At 38.5% G+C, this 21820-nt stretch overlaps 1 protein-coding gene and 1 pseudogene across 1 annotated transcript in view; both read right to left on the bottom strand.

The window, feature by feature from the left end:
• The window catches only part of LOC149836084 (GTP-binding protein), a 35291-nt gene extending 21884 nt beyond the window's left edge, over nt 1–13407 (bottom strand). The window contains exons 1-5 of the mRNA XM_090008980.1: nt 12690–13407; nt 12386–12610; nt 11952–12214; nt 10727–10935; nt 8966–9091 (exon numbers count right to left, since the gene is read on the bottom strand). Coding sequence (XP_089865106.1) covers nt 8966–9091; nt 10727–10935; nt 11952–12214; nt 12386–12610; nt 12690–13087 — 1221 coding nt within the window. The 5' untranslated portion in view covers nt 13088–13407. The remainder of the gene's footprint in view (nt 1–8965; nt 9092–10726; nt 10936–11951; nt 12215–12385; nt 12611–12689) is intronic.
• Nucleotides 13408–14111: 704 nt separating this feature from the next.
• On the bottom strand, nt 14112–15545 carry LOC149836083 (receptor-like protein kinase THESEUS 1 pseudogene; annotated as a pseudogene).
• Nucleotides 15546–21820: the final 6275 nt, after the last annotated feature.

Raw genomic sequence — 21820 nt, 5'->3', positions numbered from 1 at the left:
TCATCCTAGCTACTGGTGCAAATGTTTCATCATAGTTTATTCTGTATTTTTTTGCATACCCTTTGGCAACTAACCGGTTACTGTTTCTTTTTAGGGATCCATCACTCTTAGTTTTAACTTTATACACTCGTCTACAACCTATAGTTTTCTTACCTTTAGGCAAATTAGAAACATTCCAAGTCATGGGTTTTTTTAGTGCTCCTAATTCTTTATTCATAGCTTTTACCCATTCGAGATATTCTTTTACTTGTTTATATGTGGTAGGTTCAAAATAAGCCAAAATCCTAGCTAGACAAGCCTCAAATTGAACTGAAAACGATTCATATGAAACAAATCTATCAAAGGGTCTAGAAGTCCTATCTAATCTTTTGACGACTTCAGTTTGTTGATTTTCTAAGGTAGAGTACCTTTCTAAGGCATTTTGTTGACAATCATTGTCATGTCTTTTATATTGAATTATGTTAGGTCCTTCAGTTTCAGCGTCTTCACCATCCTAATTTGATTAAGGCTCTTCATCTATATCATAAGAATCACCCTTACTTTGAGACAATAATTTAAGCAAAAAAGAATACTCATAGTCTTTCTCAAGCACATTTTGAAAAAAACTTTCATTTTCCAAAAAGCAGACATTCCTGGATAATATATAGTTTGTTATTTTTTAAATCAAACATTTAAACCCTTCATGAGTTTCTCCATATCTAAAGAAAGTACACGGTATGGCCTTGGGAGAGAGTTTATCATTTTTGTTAGTGAGAACAAAGCACTTGCATTCAAACGGTCTTAATCTAAGATAATTGGGAGAAACTTTAAAAAGTTTTTCATAAGGAGAGATGTTTTGAAGCTTAGATGACAGTAATCGGTTGATGAGATACACAGCCGTCAAACATGCTTCAGCCCAAAAATGTTTTGGAACATCTTTTTCAATTAAAAGAGTTGTAGTTTCAATTATGTGCCTATGTTTTCTCTCAACTAATCTGTTTTGTTGAGGAGTATAGGCACATGATCTTTTGTGAATAATTCCATTATTTTCAAAATAAATTTTGAAATCATTTGACATAAATTATTTCCCAGATTTGGAGCGAAAGATAGAAATTTTGGTCTCAAATTGGTTTTTGATAAAATTATGGTATTTTTTAAAGTTCTCAAAAACCTTATTTTTGTGCCTAAGGAAGTATATCCATGAGTATCTTGTATAGTCATTAACAAATATTACATAATAAGAGAAACCACCTTTAGATAAAATAGGAGAAGGTCCCTATACATCCGAGTGCACTAATTCAAATGGTTTAAAAGAAAAAAAGTTCTTTTTTGAAAGGAGAGAGCCTTCATTTTGCCAACAATACAATCCTCGTAATAAAAAATTTCATTACAAAATTTGCTTAAATGGTGTACATGAGATCATTTTGACAAACTAGGATGTCTCAATCTTTGGTGCCATAAAGCTAAATTTATATTTTGAACATTATAACAAAAATTATTTTTTGAAATAAGTTGATGATCCACGTAGTAAAGGTCCCCTTCTCTATAGTCTTCCCAAATCTGCTTCCCGGACTAAAGATCCTGCACAAAACACTTTTGGATTAGAAGGAGACACTGCACCACCCATAGTCAGTAATTTATGAAATAGACAAAAAATTTAAATTTAGTTTTGGGACAACTCTAACTTTTGGAATAAAGAATTTTGAAGTGTTTTCGAAATTTTTAATGCTTTTTATACTAAAAGAGGATCCATCGGTGGTAAAAACATTTTTTGGTTTTGAATTAGTGCAACATTCGGAAAGTAAAGAAGAATGTGGAGTCATATGAAATGAGGCTCCAAAATCCAAAAACCATGAAACCTTACCGGGAGGCGATGATGTAGAGACCGCGGCACCGAAGAGAGAAAAGTTTTTGATTAGTGGATAAAGGGCCTCCATGATTTGAGAGAACATGGTTTTAATAGATTTAAAATCTTCATTGGTTTCACTTCTTTATTCGTCAGACGCTCCCACATATGCCACTTTTTTGTCTTCTCTTCCTTTGAACTTGGGACAAAATGGCCTAATATGGCCCGGTTCTCCATAATTATGATAAGTCAACATAGTTTTTTTTTTGTCATCATATCTAGGTTTTTCATTGTAAGGCTTTGAAAAATGGAGTGGTTTGTAAGCATTTGTATTGGCACCGGGTCTTGAGACGGCCAACACATTATCCTTTGTCTCTTTAGATTCTAACATAAATTTTAGTCTTGTCTCCTCTATATATACTTGAGCCAAGACTTCATGTAAGGAAAGAGGATTTTTCCTATAAATAATACTAACCCGAACTTGTTCAAATTCGAGTCCAAGTCCTCTAAAAAATTAGAACAATTGTTTCTCATACTTGTATTTCTTCCATTCTTGAGCATCATTTGGAGTCTCCCACATAGGCTTAAGTTTAGTCAATTGAACCCAAAGTCTCTTGATGGTACTATAGTATTCCCTCACGATCTTATCACCTTATTTGCAATTATATACCTTGTCTTTGAGATCTCATTTGTGTGCCACATCTTTTTGGGTATATATTTGCCTAACATGTTCCCAGGCCTCATCAGCTCTTTCAAATTCAAGAATGTCGGAACAAGGCTCCTTATGCGTACTACCCATAAAGAGGGAAAGAACCTTGGCATGGCCTACTTCCCACTCTTTATAAGATTTTTTGTAATCAATCATAGCCTTTTCTTTTCCAATTCGTTTAGGGCTTTCTTCTTTGGATCCTCCATCGGCTCCAATAACCAATTTTGTGAGAATGGTTGTGGTTCCAATGTGGATCTATCAACAAAATGCCACAAATCTTTACCCATGAGGATTCTTTTCACCGCCACGGCCCACATGTTGCAGTTTTTCCCATCAAATTTGATGGAAACAACCGTTACAATTTTTTTATCAGCCACAGTGAAGAAAAGAATAGAGATAAGAATGAGAAGAAAGAAGAGGAGAAGAAAACAAGAGAAAAGTGTTGAAAAGGTTTGATGGTACGCTCCCCGAGGTAACGAATCAATGCTCCACCACTCCCACGAATCTCCTCTTTAAGCTTTTGCCCAAGAGCACCAAAGGCTTTAATACCATATAATGAAACCATAAGTGCACAAATACAATGCCACATAGTGGCTACAAAAGTGTGCACACTCACAAGTATAAGAGCATTTAATGGGCCAAATACAAAGAGCCACTAAGGGCCAGCACACAATCTCTCAAAAGAGAGGAACAACAAATAAAAAATAAGAGTCTTTATTCAAATATGCTTTGCAACAAGCATAGACAATACAAAGTAAAGGACTGCCTTTAAAAAGTACTCCATGTAACAAGGGGCTGGGCCAACTAGCTATTGGGCCAGCCCCTAAAGGCTAGATTTCTAGTCGTTGGGGTTGGTCCAACAGCTAGTTGGACCAGCACCCAATGTTGTATAACTGCCATTATAAAAGGATAAAAAGAAAAAGAAAAGTGAAAAGAAATATAAAAACATGAGGTCGTCTGTCCCTAGTGGACTGACACCTGTTACAAGATAAAATTACTGAAATACCCCTATGGGTATTTCAGTTTATATACACAGTAAAAGATATATATATATATATCACATATACAATACATTTTAACAATGTTATGTTTTGTCTATTGCTTATTGTTTATTGATTTTATGTTGTATACATGTCTGTAATTAATTTTAACAGTTTGCTTATATATTTTGTGTGTCTTTTTAATTTTTTTTTAATTGGGGTACCGACCAGTCTGCCTAGGCCCCGCCCAGTCTTTTTAGGGGTTCACCACGTAGACTGTAATATCGCGTATTTTCATACTAAGTAAAATTTGAGATTTTCAAAAATTTGGCTAAGCATATAGAAGAAAAATCAGTAGGTTCTCGATTTTAGGCCGATGCTTTGGAGTCCAGGCTTGGCCTAGGTCTCATTGTCAGGGCCTAAACGAGCCACTTAAAATGTGAGAAAAAGTTTTATTTTTTACCTTTAAATTAAAGCGAAATTCATATTATTTTTGGGTGAATTTCGAAAGCGAAATTTGAGTTATATATCGTTGGATGCGTCTCAAAATTCTGAGTGTAACGATATTTTATTTTCCTTGAATCGGGCTACGGTTGGCTCAAAAATCGTATTTTTTCAAAAATTTAGCAGTTTGTCAGTTCGGAACGGGTTTGTATCAAACTGGATCTGATGGATTTGATCTAAATTAATATAGATTTGGATTTTATTCAAGACCCATATTAATCTGGATTTGATCCAGCCCAAGACCCATTTGGATTTTTGAGATGATCCAGATCCAGACCCAAATCCATGCCCAACAATATTTTCAACTTTAAATTCATTAGATAGCTTTAAATTGGGGTTATTTAGTGTTAAGAAGTCTTCTATGTTATTAAAATAACCTTTTAAATTTTTTAGATATTTATTAATTAATAATTAATTAATTTCAATTTCAAAATTTGATTTAAGTTTTGGTTTAGGACTCTAAGTAGAGCCTTTAAACCCAATGTAAAATCACTTGAGAAGTGTCCCAGTTCAATAAAATAACTTTTGGAAGCTTCTAGGTATTTATTTATTAATAAACGATAATTAATTAATTTTTATTAATTTCGAAAATTATTTTTTTTAGTGTTTAGGACTCTTTATAGAGCCCTTGTTCATGCCTTAGAAGCTTTAAGAAAGACTTTTAAAAATACTCAAATTGGAAAAGTCAACACTTGAAGAATTTTGAAACTTTTGGAAACTTGGGAAGGGAGTCTCATAAAGACAAGGTTCTCTCTCTCCAGCCCGAAAGGGGCAGGAGTGAGTGGGGAGTGTCACCCCCAATGCCTATAAATAGGCTATTAAGAGAAAAAAAAATGTCTAGCCTTAGAGAAAGAGAGAAAAAGAGAGAAAAGAGAGGAAGAGGAAGAAGAAGTCGATCGTCCGGCGTTTTTCTACCATCGTTCTTGTTTTCTTTTCGATTCACGGTCAAGGTACGGGTCTTTCTCTTGGATCGAATGAGAAAAAGAGCATGGATTTGTATTCCATGCAATATTTTAGCAAAAATCTTTGGAGAAAGAGTAAATCTGAATATTTACTCTAATATGGGTTTGATGTTTCTCGTTTTCGAAGTTTATTTTGGGGAAAGACATATATTGATGCTTGTATTTGTGGATCCCTAAATTGGGACAGATTTGTCGTGTTTGTAACATGTGCAAATCTGGCCCAGATTTAGTACATGTAAAAATCTTGGTAACTTAATGCAAAAATCGGCATATGCATGTAGGTTTGAAAGGAAATATGTTCATACATGCATACCGGCATGTAAAATTTTGTATAAGCATAATGGTTGGTTTATGAATTTAAGCATACTTGAATGTAACCTCATTTATGCATGTATATTTGGATTATGGAGTCGTGAATGTAGGTATACCTAATCTTTTGATATGTATATACAGTCATGAATTTGCATTAATGCTAAGGGCATGTGTATGCATATACCCAAGTATCCACACCTAAATGAAAGTTTACAAGGCATGACTGTGATTGAATCTATATAAAAATACAGTAATGAACCTGAGTAGGCATGCACACATGCTATACAAATCTGCTTTTTTCTCTGGCACATGTGAATGCCAAACCTGTTTTTTTTCAGCATATTTAATTTACCTTGTTATTGCTGAACTGATGGTAAGCCTAGCCGAGTTGTGCTCGGTCGGGCAAGATCAGTCTCTGCCTTGCCCAGCCAGTCGGCTGGGCAAGGGCAGGTCTGGCAACACTGTCAGGTGCTGACAAACTCTGCTTGGCCCAGCCGAGTGGTTGGGCAGGTGTTTGCTTTAAAAAAACAACAACCAGCCAAGTGGCACTCGGCTGACTGCCAGGTCCTGGCAGGATGCCCACAGGTCCGGTCTAGACCTGTGCAGTGGCTGCCAGGCCCAGCCAACTAGGTCAGCTGTGCTGGAGCCAAGCCCCAGCCGACTGGGTGCTGATGACCTTAAAAAAAGAAGGGGGAATTTCAAAGCATGTTATTCTTAATTGATAAAATGCCCAAGGTTTTGCCTTATGCTATTCATGCATTGGATTCCAGCATATGTCCAGATTTTTGCATAGATGATTTCAGGTTTGTACATTACAAATTTTTAGCACACGCATGCCAGTTGGGTTTATTTGAGCTGGAATAAAAAATTCAGTTTGGTACCAAAGTTTTCCAAAATTTTTCTATTGGTATTAGACTTGGTTCATGCATGCAAAAGGATGATATTTTTCACATGTTTAGACTTGTCAAGTTATGCACGCTCAAGGTATTATGGCAAAGTTGTTCCATGTCCACGTGCATACTTGAATGGATTGTGCTTTTGCATGTAATAAACGCATAAGTAATGAGGGCATGCATTTGACATGAATATGTGCATTTAATGAAAGCATGCATTTGACATGATTACGTGAACTCATGCGCATGCATACGAATATTATTGTTTCATGCACATCTTTTTATTGGCATATATGAATGTGCATTGAGAAGCATTTAAAAAAGAATGCATAGTGGCATGATATTTATGATTTTTGCTTATAAATGCCTCGATGATCAAAATGAATCATCATGGGTTGTGTGAGCCTTGAGCATTTGTTGCTCTTTGTTTGAGATGTTATGCATTGCAAAAATCAAATGTGATATTGTTTTAATTGCATTGTTCTATGTTGTCATGTATTATGGTCCCGTGAAGAGTTTCGCATGTGAATGTGCGAACTTGTGTTATTAATTCTGCATGTTGAATTGCAAATTAAAAGAGATGAATTAGTAACAAGATAAAAAAAATTAAAGAATAGTGTAATCTACGTTTCCTTGATGTCCCTTCTATAGTGTGAGAATCTTGAACATTGCGGTTTTGGGTAACCATGAGGATACTAAAACTCCGTGTGCATCGTTGTTGCTCCTGAACCTGATATTGAGGTTTTTCTCCTTACCACAGTTTTAGGAAGAATCCGCCATTTTGCCTGGAGGTGGTGTCTAGACACACCTAATGTTTTGATATACCAAGAAAGTGTCACTTGTGGATTTGGATGTCCCTGGTGTCTCGACATTAGATTTAGATGTCTAATATTCCGAAAGTTGTTTCGGTCGAGGACTAAGTTTGGAACCCAGTAAGAAAATACAACTTGTGTGCTAAGTTACCTTAGAAACCCTACTTGACCTCGAAAATTTTTACCCGTTTGGAGTATCCGCGGGCAACAGTAATTAAAAAGAAGAACTTAAATTGTGTGCATTTAATAGGAACATGCATATGAAAAGAAAACTCTGATAAAAGATAATAATTTATTCATGCATTGCACTGAAATCATGCATATTCCTTTTATGCATTAGATCATGCACATTTACTTGTTCTCTTAATTGTGATATATTGGTGAATGCGTTATGTTTGTTCCCTAATGCATATTAAATGTCTTTATTTCTTAATTTGTGATAACTGATGTTTATTAATTATTCTCTCATGCTTAATAATTGTGCCTGATTGCATAAATAGTTAATTGAGTTATAAATTTGTTATAATTGCATTTCTCTAAAATATTGAATGAATCTTATTTATGTTCTTTTTACTTATTTATTTCATTAAAGACATTCGTACATAGAATTCTTTAGATTCTGATATCCTACTTTTGTGTTTTTCACAACCTCAGATGTCCAGTGAGGCGGCTTGCTTTAAGAAAAGCTACGAGGGGACCACACGATTTCTTGACAGATTCTTTTGGACAACGTGGCTCTTCTTTTTGCTTTATTTATATTTTATTTGCTTATGTCTCATACTCTGCATTTTAATAAATAAATTTTGGGTTTGGTATGGTTGGAAAGATGAGTATAAGATCCCTTGCGGGGGTGGTTGTGTTTAACTGTAAGGGCCCCGGGTTTCTGGGAATGTTTCCGTACTTATTTTAAAAAAAAATATATCACTTTTTCATGGGTACGAGTTGGGGTCGTTACATAGACGGCCTAACTCCTTTGACAACTAAGCCTATACCCATTTAGCGGATTAGAAAATAGGACATCTCCATTTATTGTCCTCATCATTGCATTTGTAGTTGTACCATAAATGGTTGCTCTTAAAACTACTATTCTATTCATAATGCCCAAGACCTTTTATCAGCCTTTACTGTATTTAGGGATTTTCATCAATTTATCATTTTCATAAGCTTGTGAGAGGAAGAAACAATCCGGGAGAATTGAAATTGCATTCATTATGCAGAAGTACGAGCATACATGTGTACGCATGCATGTACACATATATACAGGTGAGCACCAATAGGAATCACCAAAAGTTCCAAGAATTAAAATGTGATCATTTTCATTATATCTGAAATCGATTCATTCTCTAAATTAATTTTCATTTAAACTATACCATACAATAACTCAATATATCAGAAACATATATAACTAATAATAACAATCAATTTACTGGCATTCCACATTTGATTAGCATTGGGAGGTTCTTTTATTCTGTTAATTAACACTTCAGAACCAAATGTATGGTCTTGTATTGATTCGACAGGGATGTTCCATTTCTTTATTCATTCTCATATAAAGTCGAAACTAAAATATCATGTCCCCACTTTTTGTTACCCTCCTAGTCCTTATCAATCTACCCCTTTTCCTTGTTCCTTCAACATCTAGCATTTCAAACTTTTACACAAGCTTCATGGAGAATAAACAGAAAAAACATTTTTGTCGCTAACTTAAAAAGATCTACTTTCAAAGTGGCTGTTAGATAAGTGTAGTGACAAATAGTTGCATCCTAGCAAATTTAATGAAGAAAAGGTTTTCGATGGATTTCATTGTCTTGGGAGAAGCTATCCATGGTGAATAACCTTCAAAAAAGCACACAACTTACTCTTTCCTCAAACAATAGATGCAATAACCGATGTACTCATTATTCTTTGGTCAGTAATAACAAGGCTAGAAAGCATCTTTGAAAAGCATAGTGGCTAATAGTAGCAGACCTCTTCTGCATCAAGAACCAATGCGACAACATTTGCCCTCATCAGGTTTTTTCTTGACTGCACAATACTCAAGGATGTGGGTCCTCTCTCTTGTTTTGTTCTCTGCAACCAACCTGCAGTATCCACCTGCGCCATTATTCACAACATGGCATATAAGAGGGAGAAAATCACATTTATACAGGCTAAGAGACAAAGAAACAAGGGCCCTGTTTGAATCTGTTTTTATTTATTGTTTACCTGCATAAATTAAATCACATTTTATAAAGAATAATGTTGCCTTTATTTTTAATCAGGTGAATGTTTGGATTACCAATTATTTAAAATAAAATAAAAAGAAAAAGAGGCAAATAGGTGTAGTGATGAATATGATGGTGATGGTGATGGTGATGGTGGTGGTGGTGGCGCTAATGCTGGTGGTGGGATGGTGGTGGCGCTAATGCTGGTGGTGGGATGGTGATGATGCTGATGATGGTGATAGAGGTTGTAATGGTGGTGATGATGGTGATAGAGGTTGTAATGGTGATGGTGATGATGGTAGTGGTGGTGATGAGGTGGCGGTGGTGATGGTGGTGACAGTGGTGGTGATGCGGTGGCAGTGGTGATGGTGGTGACATTGGTGGTGGTGGTGGTAATGGTGGTGGTGGTGGTGGTGGTGGTGGTGGTGGTGAGAACTGGGAAGTAAGAAAATAAGTAGTTGTAAAAAAAAGTAGGTCCCTTCCTATTTTTGAAAACATCGCATGATTTCTTACCAAATTTATAAAAGCTCATTAAAAAAAATAAAAGTAGAAGATCCAAACACCAAAACTTGCTATTTAAAATAAGCATAAATGGCATGGAACAATTTATAAAGGGATTCGGGGGCAAAGAAAGAGAGAAAAAATGTTTAAATGGGAATCTTGTTACCTTCAATTTTATTTCAATTAAACTATCATAATGTTGGTCATTGTATATGAGTCACGTGCACATGTAAGTATAACAAGTGGTGTGGACTGTCCAATCACCAACATCAGATGGGCCAACTCTTTGTGGGGCATGTTTCTGCAAATATGTGGCCTCTGCATTTGTTTTTACATACAATAGCCAAATGATTGGTGCATGCCAAAGCTACATAAGAACCATGGTTATGCAATCACCCCACTATAAAATATTGCAAAAACTAAAACAGATTGGTAATCTATAGTTATCAAACATATCCAATATCTATGAATACAAACTACATCAGTTGGTCACAGACGTGAACTGGGATACAAAGACAATGAAATTCTATCAAAAGTAGCACATATAAACATGCTTTTATCTTGCTTATATTTCAAGCATATAATCATATAATACGATGTGTATCATAACATACAAGTGTACGAGGCTCCCAATCTGCAACTACTAATTACGAAACCAAAATTTGTAAGAAATATAAATAAGGATATGCTTATGATTTTATCAAAAAAGAAACAACAATTAACAACTGAAACAAGACTTTGGATCATAAAAAGTGATTGATAAAGCCTGGAGAAGACACATCATTTAGGACATGGTTTGACTATGTCCTTGAAGTGTTTGTAGGTTGTCTGGAAGTATTGCATGAAGCCATTATGGAGGGCATCCACCACTAATTATATAAGCAAAAAAGCCAACAGGAAGAGAAGAAATTTTCTTCAACACCACCAAAAGTTCTAAGTGCAGGGACCACAAGGGCAACATGATTCAAGAATGATGGAGCAAAACCAATCACAACTGACTGACAACATCATCTTACAGTCTTACCAAATATATTGTTCTCCCTTGAAACCGAAACTGAGCTCTAACAGAATCCCTTGTCAAGCCACACTCAGGACCCACCAAGACACGATCATCCAACAGTAATGCATTTAGCAAAGTAGACTTGCCCACGTTTGGGCATCCTACAATTGCCAACTGCAGTGGCACATTAGCCTCCTCAGTTTTAGCAATATTTTCATTGGGTGTAAGCCTGGCTGCAACAGAAACCAACAAAAGACTCAAGCAGTAGTCTAAAACATGAAAAAGTGGGTTTACGAATGTGCATTAAGCTTGCATATAGGGTCTGTAAACACACAACATTATGTTGAATGTGATATATAAAACTCTTAGCAAGAAACTCAGAAAATGTAGCGTGAAATGAAGGGGGCATTTCAAACTTGAAAGCAAAGAATGCTAAGCACATGTGATGTATTATATATTCCTACGCATTGACTTTAGAAAATCGCAAGCATGATACTAAATTGATGACTATCACAAGAATAATATCACATAAGTTTGTAAACATAACTTCAACTCAAGCCACCTTCAAGCTGCACCCTTCAGCACATATTACAGTTTATGAACCTAATATTCTTCTAATATACAAGAATCCAATCTAACCTACAAACCCTAGCTCCCACCAAATAGAGGAAAGTATACATAAATAACCAAAAAACTAGCATGTCAATATGTGGTTTATCACTGCAACCATTAAATTATGCTCTTCATGTCAACAAACAATGTGTAATGTGTATGTAGCATAGTCTGAAAGATATCTGGTAAATGAAGGAGACTTAATAGCATGATCCACTTATTTCTAGAACTCCAACTCGCTATGTGAATCTATGCTCCAATTATGTAAATAAAGATGTATAAGTTATATGGAAAATAGTACAAAAGGAAATTTGGCAAATGATGGAAGCTTAACAGCATGATCCTCCTATAACTAAAGGTCACCACTCCCACTCAAGATGTGAAATTTGATAAGCAATGGTTGGTACGACAAAATGCAGGGTGCCATGGGTTGAAGAGTTATTTGAGAATCAAGCAATTCATATACACTATTGTGACGTTTCCGGTGCATAATCATGATATCTACAACCAGAAGAAAATCAAGCATTCACACATGTATACAACATTGAATTTCATAATCATGATTCTTGCAATTCTACTGCACCAAAGGCTTTAGGCCTGGTTCCACCATAACATATTTCTGGGGAAGATGCCTCACCATTTCTAGTTTGAAGCACATATTCTTCAAGCAAAGGATGAAGTATCTCATAAAGCTCAGCCATCCCCAACCCCGTCTCCGCAGAGATTGCAACAGGTTCTCCAAAACCTAAAGTGTGAGCTTCTCCCATTGCCGCAGTGAGAACTCCACTTCCATCATCAAGTAATTCAGATTTATTCATCGCTAGGACGATAGGTATTTTGGGCAGGGCGTGCTTTCGCAACCACTTCCCAACATCCATATCCAATGGTTGCAGTCCATCCCTACCAACATGATCACAATGTAATTAAATAGACAAGGTAGCAACCACCCATCACAGAAGAAATCCACTACAACAGCTACTCAGTTAGACTACTACATATCTTTATTGTGAACTGAATTTGCCAAGAGAAAACTACAAACTGTACCAATGGTAACTGCTAAAGCAAACCAACCTTGCATCTATCAGAAATATAGCAGCGGCCGACGTCGGAAGCATTTTCCGAGTCATCTCTGCTGTCCTCATAAGAATGTCCCCCGGAGACGAAGCCGTCTCCAATCCTGCCGAATCGAGAACCTTGAACCGCAGATCCCCCAACTTGGCAACCCCTTCCCTGATGTCTCGAGTGACATGCCCAACGGGAGTATTGTACACAAGAGCCTCCCTCCTCCTTATCATACTGCAACAGCCACAAGAAAAAAGGGGCAATTCAGTTGCAGAATCGGCCATGGGAACCTCACCAAAATCTTGAATTCTACCGATTGAACAGCGCCGACTTGCCCACGTTCGGGCGCCCGACGATCACGACGGTCGGGAGCATCTCCACTTCTATCTTCCTGAAATCCACCCTCTTTGACTTAGCCCGCGTACTCTTTCCCTTGGATTCTTCCGTTTCTTCGCCATGGTCTGAATCAGCTACCGCTTCATCGACCTTGTTCGACTCCAACGAGCTCGACGAACAATCCGAATGCGGCAAAGAGACTCGCGCAGCCGAGCAGAGTACCCTGACAGTGAGAAGATCAGGGAAGTTCCCGAGCTTCAATTCGCGACTGTGTCCGCCGGAATTCGCGACGAATTCGGACGCGGGAGAGCGCATTGATGAAGATGGGGAGAAGAATAGCCATGCTGTCTTCTTGGTGATGGAGCGGAGGGCCATGTAATCAAAGAAGGGACTCTACAGCAACGTTCATGATACAGTAAAACCGATGGGTGAAGGAGGAACAGCTTGCTGGCTACACCTCCTTCCTAAGCTTAGTCGCTTAATGAGGGGGGCGTTTCGAAGAGTTCGTTTTCTTCATGTGGGTGTGCCATTTCTCGCCGGAATTTGATGCCGTGGTTCCATGTTCCGCACGGAAAAGGAAAAGGGTAGCGTTTCAAACGCCGGAAAATGCTCTCGAGTGGCCGGTTTCCAGCAGGGGAGGATAGTGGTGGTGAGGAAGAAGCTGGGTGCGTCTGCTTGATCGACTATTTGGTGTGGTTCTGGGTTTTGAGAGGGAGAGAGAAAGAGACTTGCTGCTAGACTATTTATTTAATTGTTTATGCGCGCAGCGCGTGTAAATGGTTTGGATCCGGGTCCATGTGAGCAAATCATGTCAATGTAAAAACTTGGTAGATTTTCTGTTTGGTTTTTTTTTTTTATAATCCGGGAAACCCCCCCCCCCTGGTGTCTGGTTCTAGCCTTCGAGTTTCATGCTGCCCCAACGACGACAGTAGGTACGAAAGGCTGAGCCAGCGCGACCAGGTCTTCATGACTGCAGTTTGTTTGGGTTATAAATCCAAAAAAAAAAGAACCCCTCAAAATCACGAACCATATGTTAACATGATGGCTTGTCCAGGTTTGGACAAAATGAACAAAAAGAAAGGACAGAACATTGGTTCTAAGTCCAATGTTTGTTTGGATCGTACTCAAATGCTATGTTCCAAATGTTCATTGTTTGATGACAATGTACGGACAACGTGGACAGTCATGGATAATGGGTCAAATTACTTTATTTTGGATCATATGACCCAATCCGTTCACTATTTTACATCTTTTAACAAGTTTATTATGGTTTTTTGCCTAAATATGGATCCAATTGCGCAATTATATCTAAAATCATAAATTTTTGCCCTGAATATGAATTTAGAAATGAAATTTTGCCCTGAATATGGATCTCAATCTCTCCAGAGAGATCATCGTACTAGCCAATCAAAGAAACCAAATGACGACATCAAAGCTTGGACAACATCTGAACTTCAGTCTGAAACTCAATGAGACCTTGCTCCGATATTGGATTTCCTCTTTTGATATCAACGTTGGTGTCATCGTCAATCATTCACTTGTAAACTTTGCCAAAGCCGCCTACACTGAAAAGCAGACCCTCATCAAACTTGTTGGTCACATCTAATATCTCTTGGAAGGTGAATAAGCGCCCCAAGTTTGAATTTGCCGAAGAGATGAAGCTTGCAATTATGGTCTTTTGAGAAGTAGTTAAAACTTTGCTCATGGTGTGTGAATTTTCATATAATGGCAATGGCAGTCACAAATGAGCATGGTGTCGCCTTTTCGATCTCAAAAAGACAAAGCAACAGTAATACAAAGCTATCAGCAAAACTGCCGCCAGGCTGCCCACAATCACTCCAGGAATGATTATCGACTTCATCTTCCGCTATGAACCGAAATAAATGTCTTGGACAGAAAGCAGGCCATCCAAACTCCCAGCATCATTGATGATCTTCATGATCTCTAAACCATTGAGAGTAGCATTGGCATTATCCAAAACAGTCGAATCAGGGCCAATGCTCACATTTATGCAAGTTGATCCAGGAGAGGTATTGGAAACAAAATCTGCATAATATGGTCTTCTCAACATATTGGTCTTCTTGGAGGGATCAAGACTAGTTGCCCCATAATCCAAATTGGCATACACATTGAAGATGAGCTCATTCAAATCATTGCTAATGATATCACAGAAGTGAAGCCGTATATAATACAAGAAGCTTGGATCAACGGGAAGAGACCATGTGATGTTGCAGTTAACATTTGAAACATTCGCATCTGCCATTGCTTCAGCAGTGGCATATACCCAATTGGGCGCGATCTTCTTGGTGACCATCATTCCATTGTTAATGGAGGTTGGATCCACATATGCAACTGTCACATACTTGTTAGAGAACAGGTAAACCCTATCATTCTCCCAAGTTCTTCCTTGATTGGGGTGATCTTAGGACCTCCCACATTGAACCTGTAGACAGTCTCCAGAGCCAAATTGGATATACCACTGAAAGGAGAACCAACAGAGACCTGCTTAGACGCATTTTGTTGATCTCTCCGGGGACTAGGGATGCACCGTTCTCTCCGGCGACCAACCCAGTAGCATTTTGTCAAAGATTTTTTTGTCGATGAGGAACCAAACCTCGAGAAAAAAGACAGATTCGACAACGCTAGTGTTGGTGCCGAGGCTTGTAGAAGAAGAGGAAGAAGCAGAAACGAGGAGAGAAGTCTTTGGCACACCCGTCAATGCACAATTTTTTTTTGTTTCCTCCGTTCCTGTTCTTTTTGTAACAGAGGGGAGGTGGATCAACAATTACGGTATATATTGAACACAGCAGACGCGCGAAATGTCGTCCGCCATGTCCAATGTTTGTTAAAAATCATAGTTCTCAGCGTGATTTTTGTTCAAATCACGCTGGGAACGATGCATCAAACGTACCCTCAAGTTCTTCTTGTCCACCAGGGGGTACACCCAACTTCGACCTTGTAGTAAGGACATCACTCATGGGCCACCTGTTGGCGCAATCTCTAACTATGTAACCTGCACATAGTTGAGTGTTTCGGTGCAACCGAATGGACACGTGACACGCTTGTGTCCTGTTCAAGTGTTTACATAGTCATTTCCACACTCCGAAACGTGGAAAAGCCAATATAATCCCCATTAGGCAGGATATTTCCCGATTTCGCTTTTGACACGTATGTGTGTCGTACTGCGTAAGGAAAACACTCATGCCTTGGTTTCCGTTTCAATTGACCAGTAAAGTAAGCGGGTGAGCACTTTTGCAAACTCCACGTACATAGAGACTACGTTGGTTACGAATCACAAACATTGTTCAGTATCTTGGTTTCGGGTCCGCAGGCGCGGCACCCTACACAGTGAAAATGTTAATGTTATTCCCATAAGTTGGGAATATCCCAGATTATCCCCCAGTAACACATTATTGTGTTGAATCAAGTATGATGGTCTTTTGTGTCGCAAATGCATCTTTTCTCCTATAAGAGCAACAATCCACCTTGGAATGCAAATGTAATTCCCATACGTATGTAAATATTGTTAAATTTGATCTTAACACATAAGTACGTCAAATCATGAAATTTTCCCCACGCGAATAATTTCATGTTATGCAAAGTGCCAATATTAATGATTTAGAGACAATTACTTGGGTGATGAAAATTGATGAAATGTCATATACATGAAACTGTATACTTACTTCCACGTTTCCTTGTCTCTCAGAAATGAAATTGTATAATGCCTCTGTTCTTATGATTGTGCAAATGATAGAAAGCATGTGGTATCTATTTACACTTTGCACGTGGCACATTCTGACACTTGTACTGAGTAGTGCGTACCTCGTCTGATACATTGCTTGAGGTATTGGTGAATTCACCAAGTGCATCTACTTAATAAAATGAAAAGACTGAAACTTAAACACCATAGGGTATGAATGAACAGGATTTGTATTATGCACTCAGTTGGAGTCTCTGGGCAATGGCCCTTCTGTCGTGAGTGGACTCACATGTGACTTTACCCTGAATTAAAAAAGAAATAATATGGTGTTGTGATCGCTTTCGCGAGCGAGGTGCTCTTGTTGGCCGTGTGAGGCTGAGCACGTGGATGGGCAGGCCAAGTCCTTGTTTTGCGTACCCCACGAGGACCACGAGGCATAAAATCCTCGTTGAGAGGTATGACTGAATAATGAGCGTAAGAAAGATAAACTTACTTCACCCCATTCACAGACGGTTCAACTTGGAGAGGGTGGATGGTACAACCCTGAGTGACTTGTCATTACTACGACACGTGTTTTGACAGGAGCCGTAGCGCCCTTTGGCCTCCAGTCACTCAGAGTCAGGGAGGTCGAGGTTACCTTTTTAGGACATCACTACTGCAGTAGTATGGATTGCAATCCTTGCCTATGCGAGAGTTTCTCTCAGCTGTGTGCTGCTCGCATGAGGTTTACTCGGTCTGTAGCATCCCCAGTTACCACACTAGAATTTGAATAACAGACGCCGGGTGCATGTCTCACGGAATGTGAGGTTCCTTCGCGTACCCGAAGGAGTAACAGGAAGAACTTAAAGACTAACCAATCACAACTGACATACTGTAGTTGTTTCAGTTTCTTTACTTTCAGCAGTTACTTTACTAGTTCAACACTTGTTACCGTCCTGTTACTGTTCTTAGTTACTTGCCTTACAATTACTTCAGTTCTAATACTTTTTCTCTTGACTAGCACTTGTCACGTACGCACTTACCTCACACAGACACTTACACTTGTTAGTTCTTGTTTATGTTTTCCCTCTTAGATTGATATATATATATATATATATATATATATATATGATTGTTTTTTCACTACCTCGCAAGAGGACTGACCCCGTTTTATGGGGATGTAAGTGACGAACAGGTGCAGTGCTGATGCGACGGCACACGATGGAGGCTTGGGGACCCACACTTAGCCGCAAATCCTATCCCAGTGGTTTTGGGTTTTTGGTTGGGATAAAATCTCTATTTTTGAGATTTTGTACTATTACATTTTGTAACTTTTAAACTGTCAGGTTGCATACCCTCTTGATATTTGTGGATGTACTTTTATTTACACTGTTAGCTACCTTTGTTGTACCCTCCTGTGGCCGTCCAGACTCGCGGCCTTGCCGCATTCCTTACACCTTGTTTTCCGATGTTTCAGTAAAACCTTTAAAAAAAATCATAGAAAATCTAAGTTTTTTATAAGGTTGGGGTTTGGGGCGCCACATTTAGAGTTAGGGTTTAGTAAGATATTAAGGGTTTATGGTTAGGGTTTAGTAAGATATTAAGGGTTTAGGGTCTAGGGTTATGGTTTAGTAAGATATTAAAGGTTTATGGTTTAAGGTTTAGTAATATATTAAGAGTTTATGGTTTAGCATTACGGTTTAGTAAGATATTAAGGGTTTAGAGTTTAGAGTTAGGGTTTAGTAAGATATTAAGGGTTTAGGGTTTAAGGTTTAGGGTTTAGTAATATATTAAGGGTTTATGGTTTAGCATTACGGTTTAGTAAGATATTAAGGGTTTAGGGTTAGGGTTTAGTAAGATATTAAGGGTTTAGGGTTTAGGTTAAGGGTTTAGGGTTAGGGTTTAGTAAGATATTAAAGGTTTGGGGTTTAGGTTAAGGGTTTAGGTTTAGGGTTTCGGGTTTTAGGGTTTAGAGTTTAGGCATTAAGGGTTTTAGGGTTCCTGCTTTAAACTAGGGGTGGCAAAATCTGACACGACCCGCCAGCCCGCTTGTTAGTCGGGTTCGGGTTTGGCTTAAATGGGTCCGTATCGTAAATCGGTCGACCCGCTTAACTCATTTATTAAACGGGTCGGGTTCGTGTTAGGGGTATGCCAACCCGCCAACCCGTCTGACCCGTTTAATAAATGGGTTAGGCGGGCGGGTCAACTCGTTTACCCGAACCCGACCCGCCAACCCGACCGGTTTATCGCAATATTTTAGTCACGGGTTGGCGGTCTCCATCGACAATTGACATCAACCCTGTCAGAAGCAGCCCCTCCTCATCGTCCTTCTCTCGATCTCCCACTGGCATGCCTCGAGATCGTCGGAGATGGGGCAGTAGCCGACGAGCGTGATCTTGTCGTTGGAGGCGACGACAGAGCCAAACTCGAAGACGGTAACAGCGTTGGGCCTCGGTAGCTCCATGGCGTCATTCATCCCCCGGGCCTCCTGCTCTCCAACCAAAATCCTTACCAAAAAACCCTAGAAATCCCCAAAATCTCATTCATACAAAAGAACACAGAACCAATAACCCACCCCGAAGCGACATCGACCGTTCAAAAGACCACCCAGAACTGCGAAGCGTTCGACCCCGCAGAAGACAGGATCTCCCACCATCACACCTCAAGCTCGTCAGAGACGGGGCATTAGCCGACGAGCGTGATCTTTTCATCGGAGGCAGCGACAGAGCCGAACTCGAAGACGGTAACGACGTCGGGCTTCGGCACCTCCATGGTGCCATTCATCCCCGGGACCTCCTGCTCTTCGGTCGCCGCATCCGTCGTCGGCTGCTCTATTTTCTGTCCTTCCTTTCCCTTGTCATCCTTGGACTGCGGCGCATCGCCCTTCCTTATGGAAAACCACCAGCACCACCCCATTTTCGCTCTCCCTAGGGGTTAGGGTTTTGGTTTTGGTTTGGGGGAGAAGTTAGGCAGGCGGGTCAACCCGGTTACCCAAACCCGACCCGCCAACCTACCAACCTATTTACCCGACCTGACCCATTTATTAAACGGGTTAATCGTGTCATGTTGGGTTACCCACTTAATAAATGGGTCGGTTTGTGTTTGCCACAACCGTCCCTTTTAATAAACGGGTCGGGTTCGTGTTGGGGTATGCTGACCCACCAACCCGACACTCCAAACCGCCAACCCGACACGACTGCCACCCCTACTTTAAACATACAAATCACTGCTTCAAACGTACAAATCGATGTAGATATCACACCCTTCATAAGTATATATAGTTGTAACGTTTGTACTTTAACATTAAACATCGTTGTACGATTTAGCAAACTTGATTACAAATCTTGGTAACTTTATAAATCACAAATCTCTACTGCATTAAATGTATAAATCGTTGCTATTTTAAATGTGTAAATCATAAATCATAAATCATAAATTGCCACAACGATTTACCTTTGTTAAGAAAATATGTGTCATTCATTTATAAAAGAAACATCGTTTCACATCTCGCTCGTTGTCGAAAATTGATATGCCGTGTGAGACCTGGATTCCGGTTGTGATGTTTGTGATTTAAGCAATGACGTCTATGTAAGCAACAATGATTTGCCTCTGTATAGAAAATATTGGAATAGTATAACACAAATCGTGGTTATAGTAACATACTATCGATTTACGAGATATTGTTTTGTTTGTTAATATCGATTTGTAAGCTATTATGATGAATTTTTGTATCGATTTGTAATATATTATATGATATGTATATCGATTTGTAACATACTATGTGTTTGCTAGTGTTAATTTATATGATATTTGTATTTAACATACTATTTACATTGTTGCATGATTGTGGTGGCGATATGCGTATTTAAATCGCTATTCATTTAGCGATTAAAATTGAAATCGCTTCACAGCATCGTAGATGTCATTAAATCGCTATTGTCAACACACATATACAATAAGTCGTTTCTTTTATTGGCACGATAAATAACAACTTGATGCATAGTATAGTGCGATGCAACTGGCGATCATGATAGATAACATGAAGAATGATGTGCATCTAGATTTAATTTTGCATGGTTGGAAAGAAGAAATCCTTTTGCCTCATAAGTGTGTGTAGTTTTCCTCCTCCTCCTCCTTCTTCCTTTGCTTTTCCTTCTCTTCGTCATCCTTCTTCTTCTTCTTCATCTTTAGTTCTTCCTCATCTTTCTTCGTTTGCTTATCATCTTCAATATTTGAAGGATTAGGCTCCACATAATAAATATCCAAGAATTTGTTCATGTCTTTTTCATTCTCAATGTTCTTTACATAACCCTCACATATATCAGATTGGCAGATGATTTCTTCAAGAGTCATCCTCTCAAACGGCGAAGGCTTTCTTGTCTTACGAATTGTAGTCATTGCTAACCAACACAACACATAAATTTAATCGCATCATTATATGTTACAACCGCTTTCCCAATTATATATTATTACAAATTATCACATTCGTTAAACAATCACCAACATTACAAGCCGTTGTAATATTTGACTTCATAAATAAATATCATAGTACGATTTAGCAAAATTAAGTACAAATCGTTACTGCATCAAACATATAAATCGTTGTTGCTTCAAACGTATAAATCGTTGTACAAATCACACCCTTCATAAGTACATATCGTTGTACGTTTTGGCTTCATAAGTAAACATTGCAGTACAATTTAACAAACTTAAGTACAAATCATGGTAACTTCATAAATCATAAATACACATGACTATTGCTTCAAACGTATAAATCGTTGCTGCATCGAACGTACAAATCGCTCCTTCAAACGTATAAATCGTTGCAGAAATTGAACCATTCATAAGTACATATCGTTGTAAATCATAAATCACTACTGCATTAAATGTATAAATCGTTGCTGCTTTAAATGTATAAATCATGAATCATAAATCGTAAATCGCTACTGCTTCAAACATATAAATCGTTACTGCATCGAACAAATTACTACTATATTAAATGTATAACTCTTTGTTAATTTCAAACTTACAAATCATTGTAGAAATTTAGCTTTCATAAGTACATAGCGTTGCCTTTCACGACTCTTGTTTCAGTATGAAAATATGTGTTATTTAGCATGTATAGTACAATCACTTGTAAGATTTAACATTCGGATTACAAATCGATTTGTTTACATAACGAAAACTTACACAAAACTCACCTTCTAGGACACAAGTTTTGCTAATCCGACAGTGGAGGAGAAACACCTAAAAGGTAGATGCAGCCGATGGTGGCAACAGTGCTTCGACTATGCTCTGGCGGCAACAGGCGATGGCAAAGGCTGCATCGGCAAAGGGAGCTCCTGTTACAGCAGATGGTGCATCGTCAAAAGGTGATCCAGAAGCAGATGAGTTTACTCCTTAAGGCAAAAATGATGATGATTTTAACT

Source organism: Nuphar pumila, chromosome 6 (assembly GCF_984573655.1).
Source record: "Nuphar pumila chromosome 6, dmNupPumi1.hap1.1, whole genome shotgun sequence".
NCBI lineage: Eukaryota > Viridiplantae > Streptophyta > Magnoliopsida > Nymphaeales > Nymphaeaceae > Nuphar > Nuphar pumila.
This window is presented reverse-complemented; position numbering and strand designations above follow the sequence as displayed.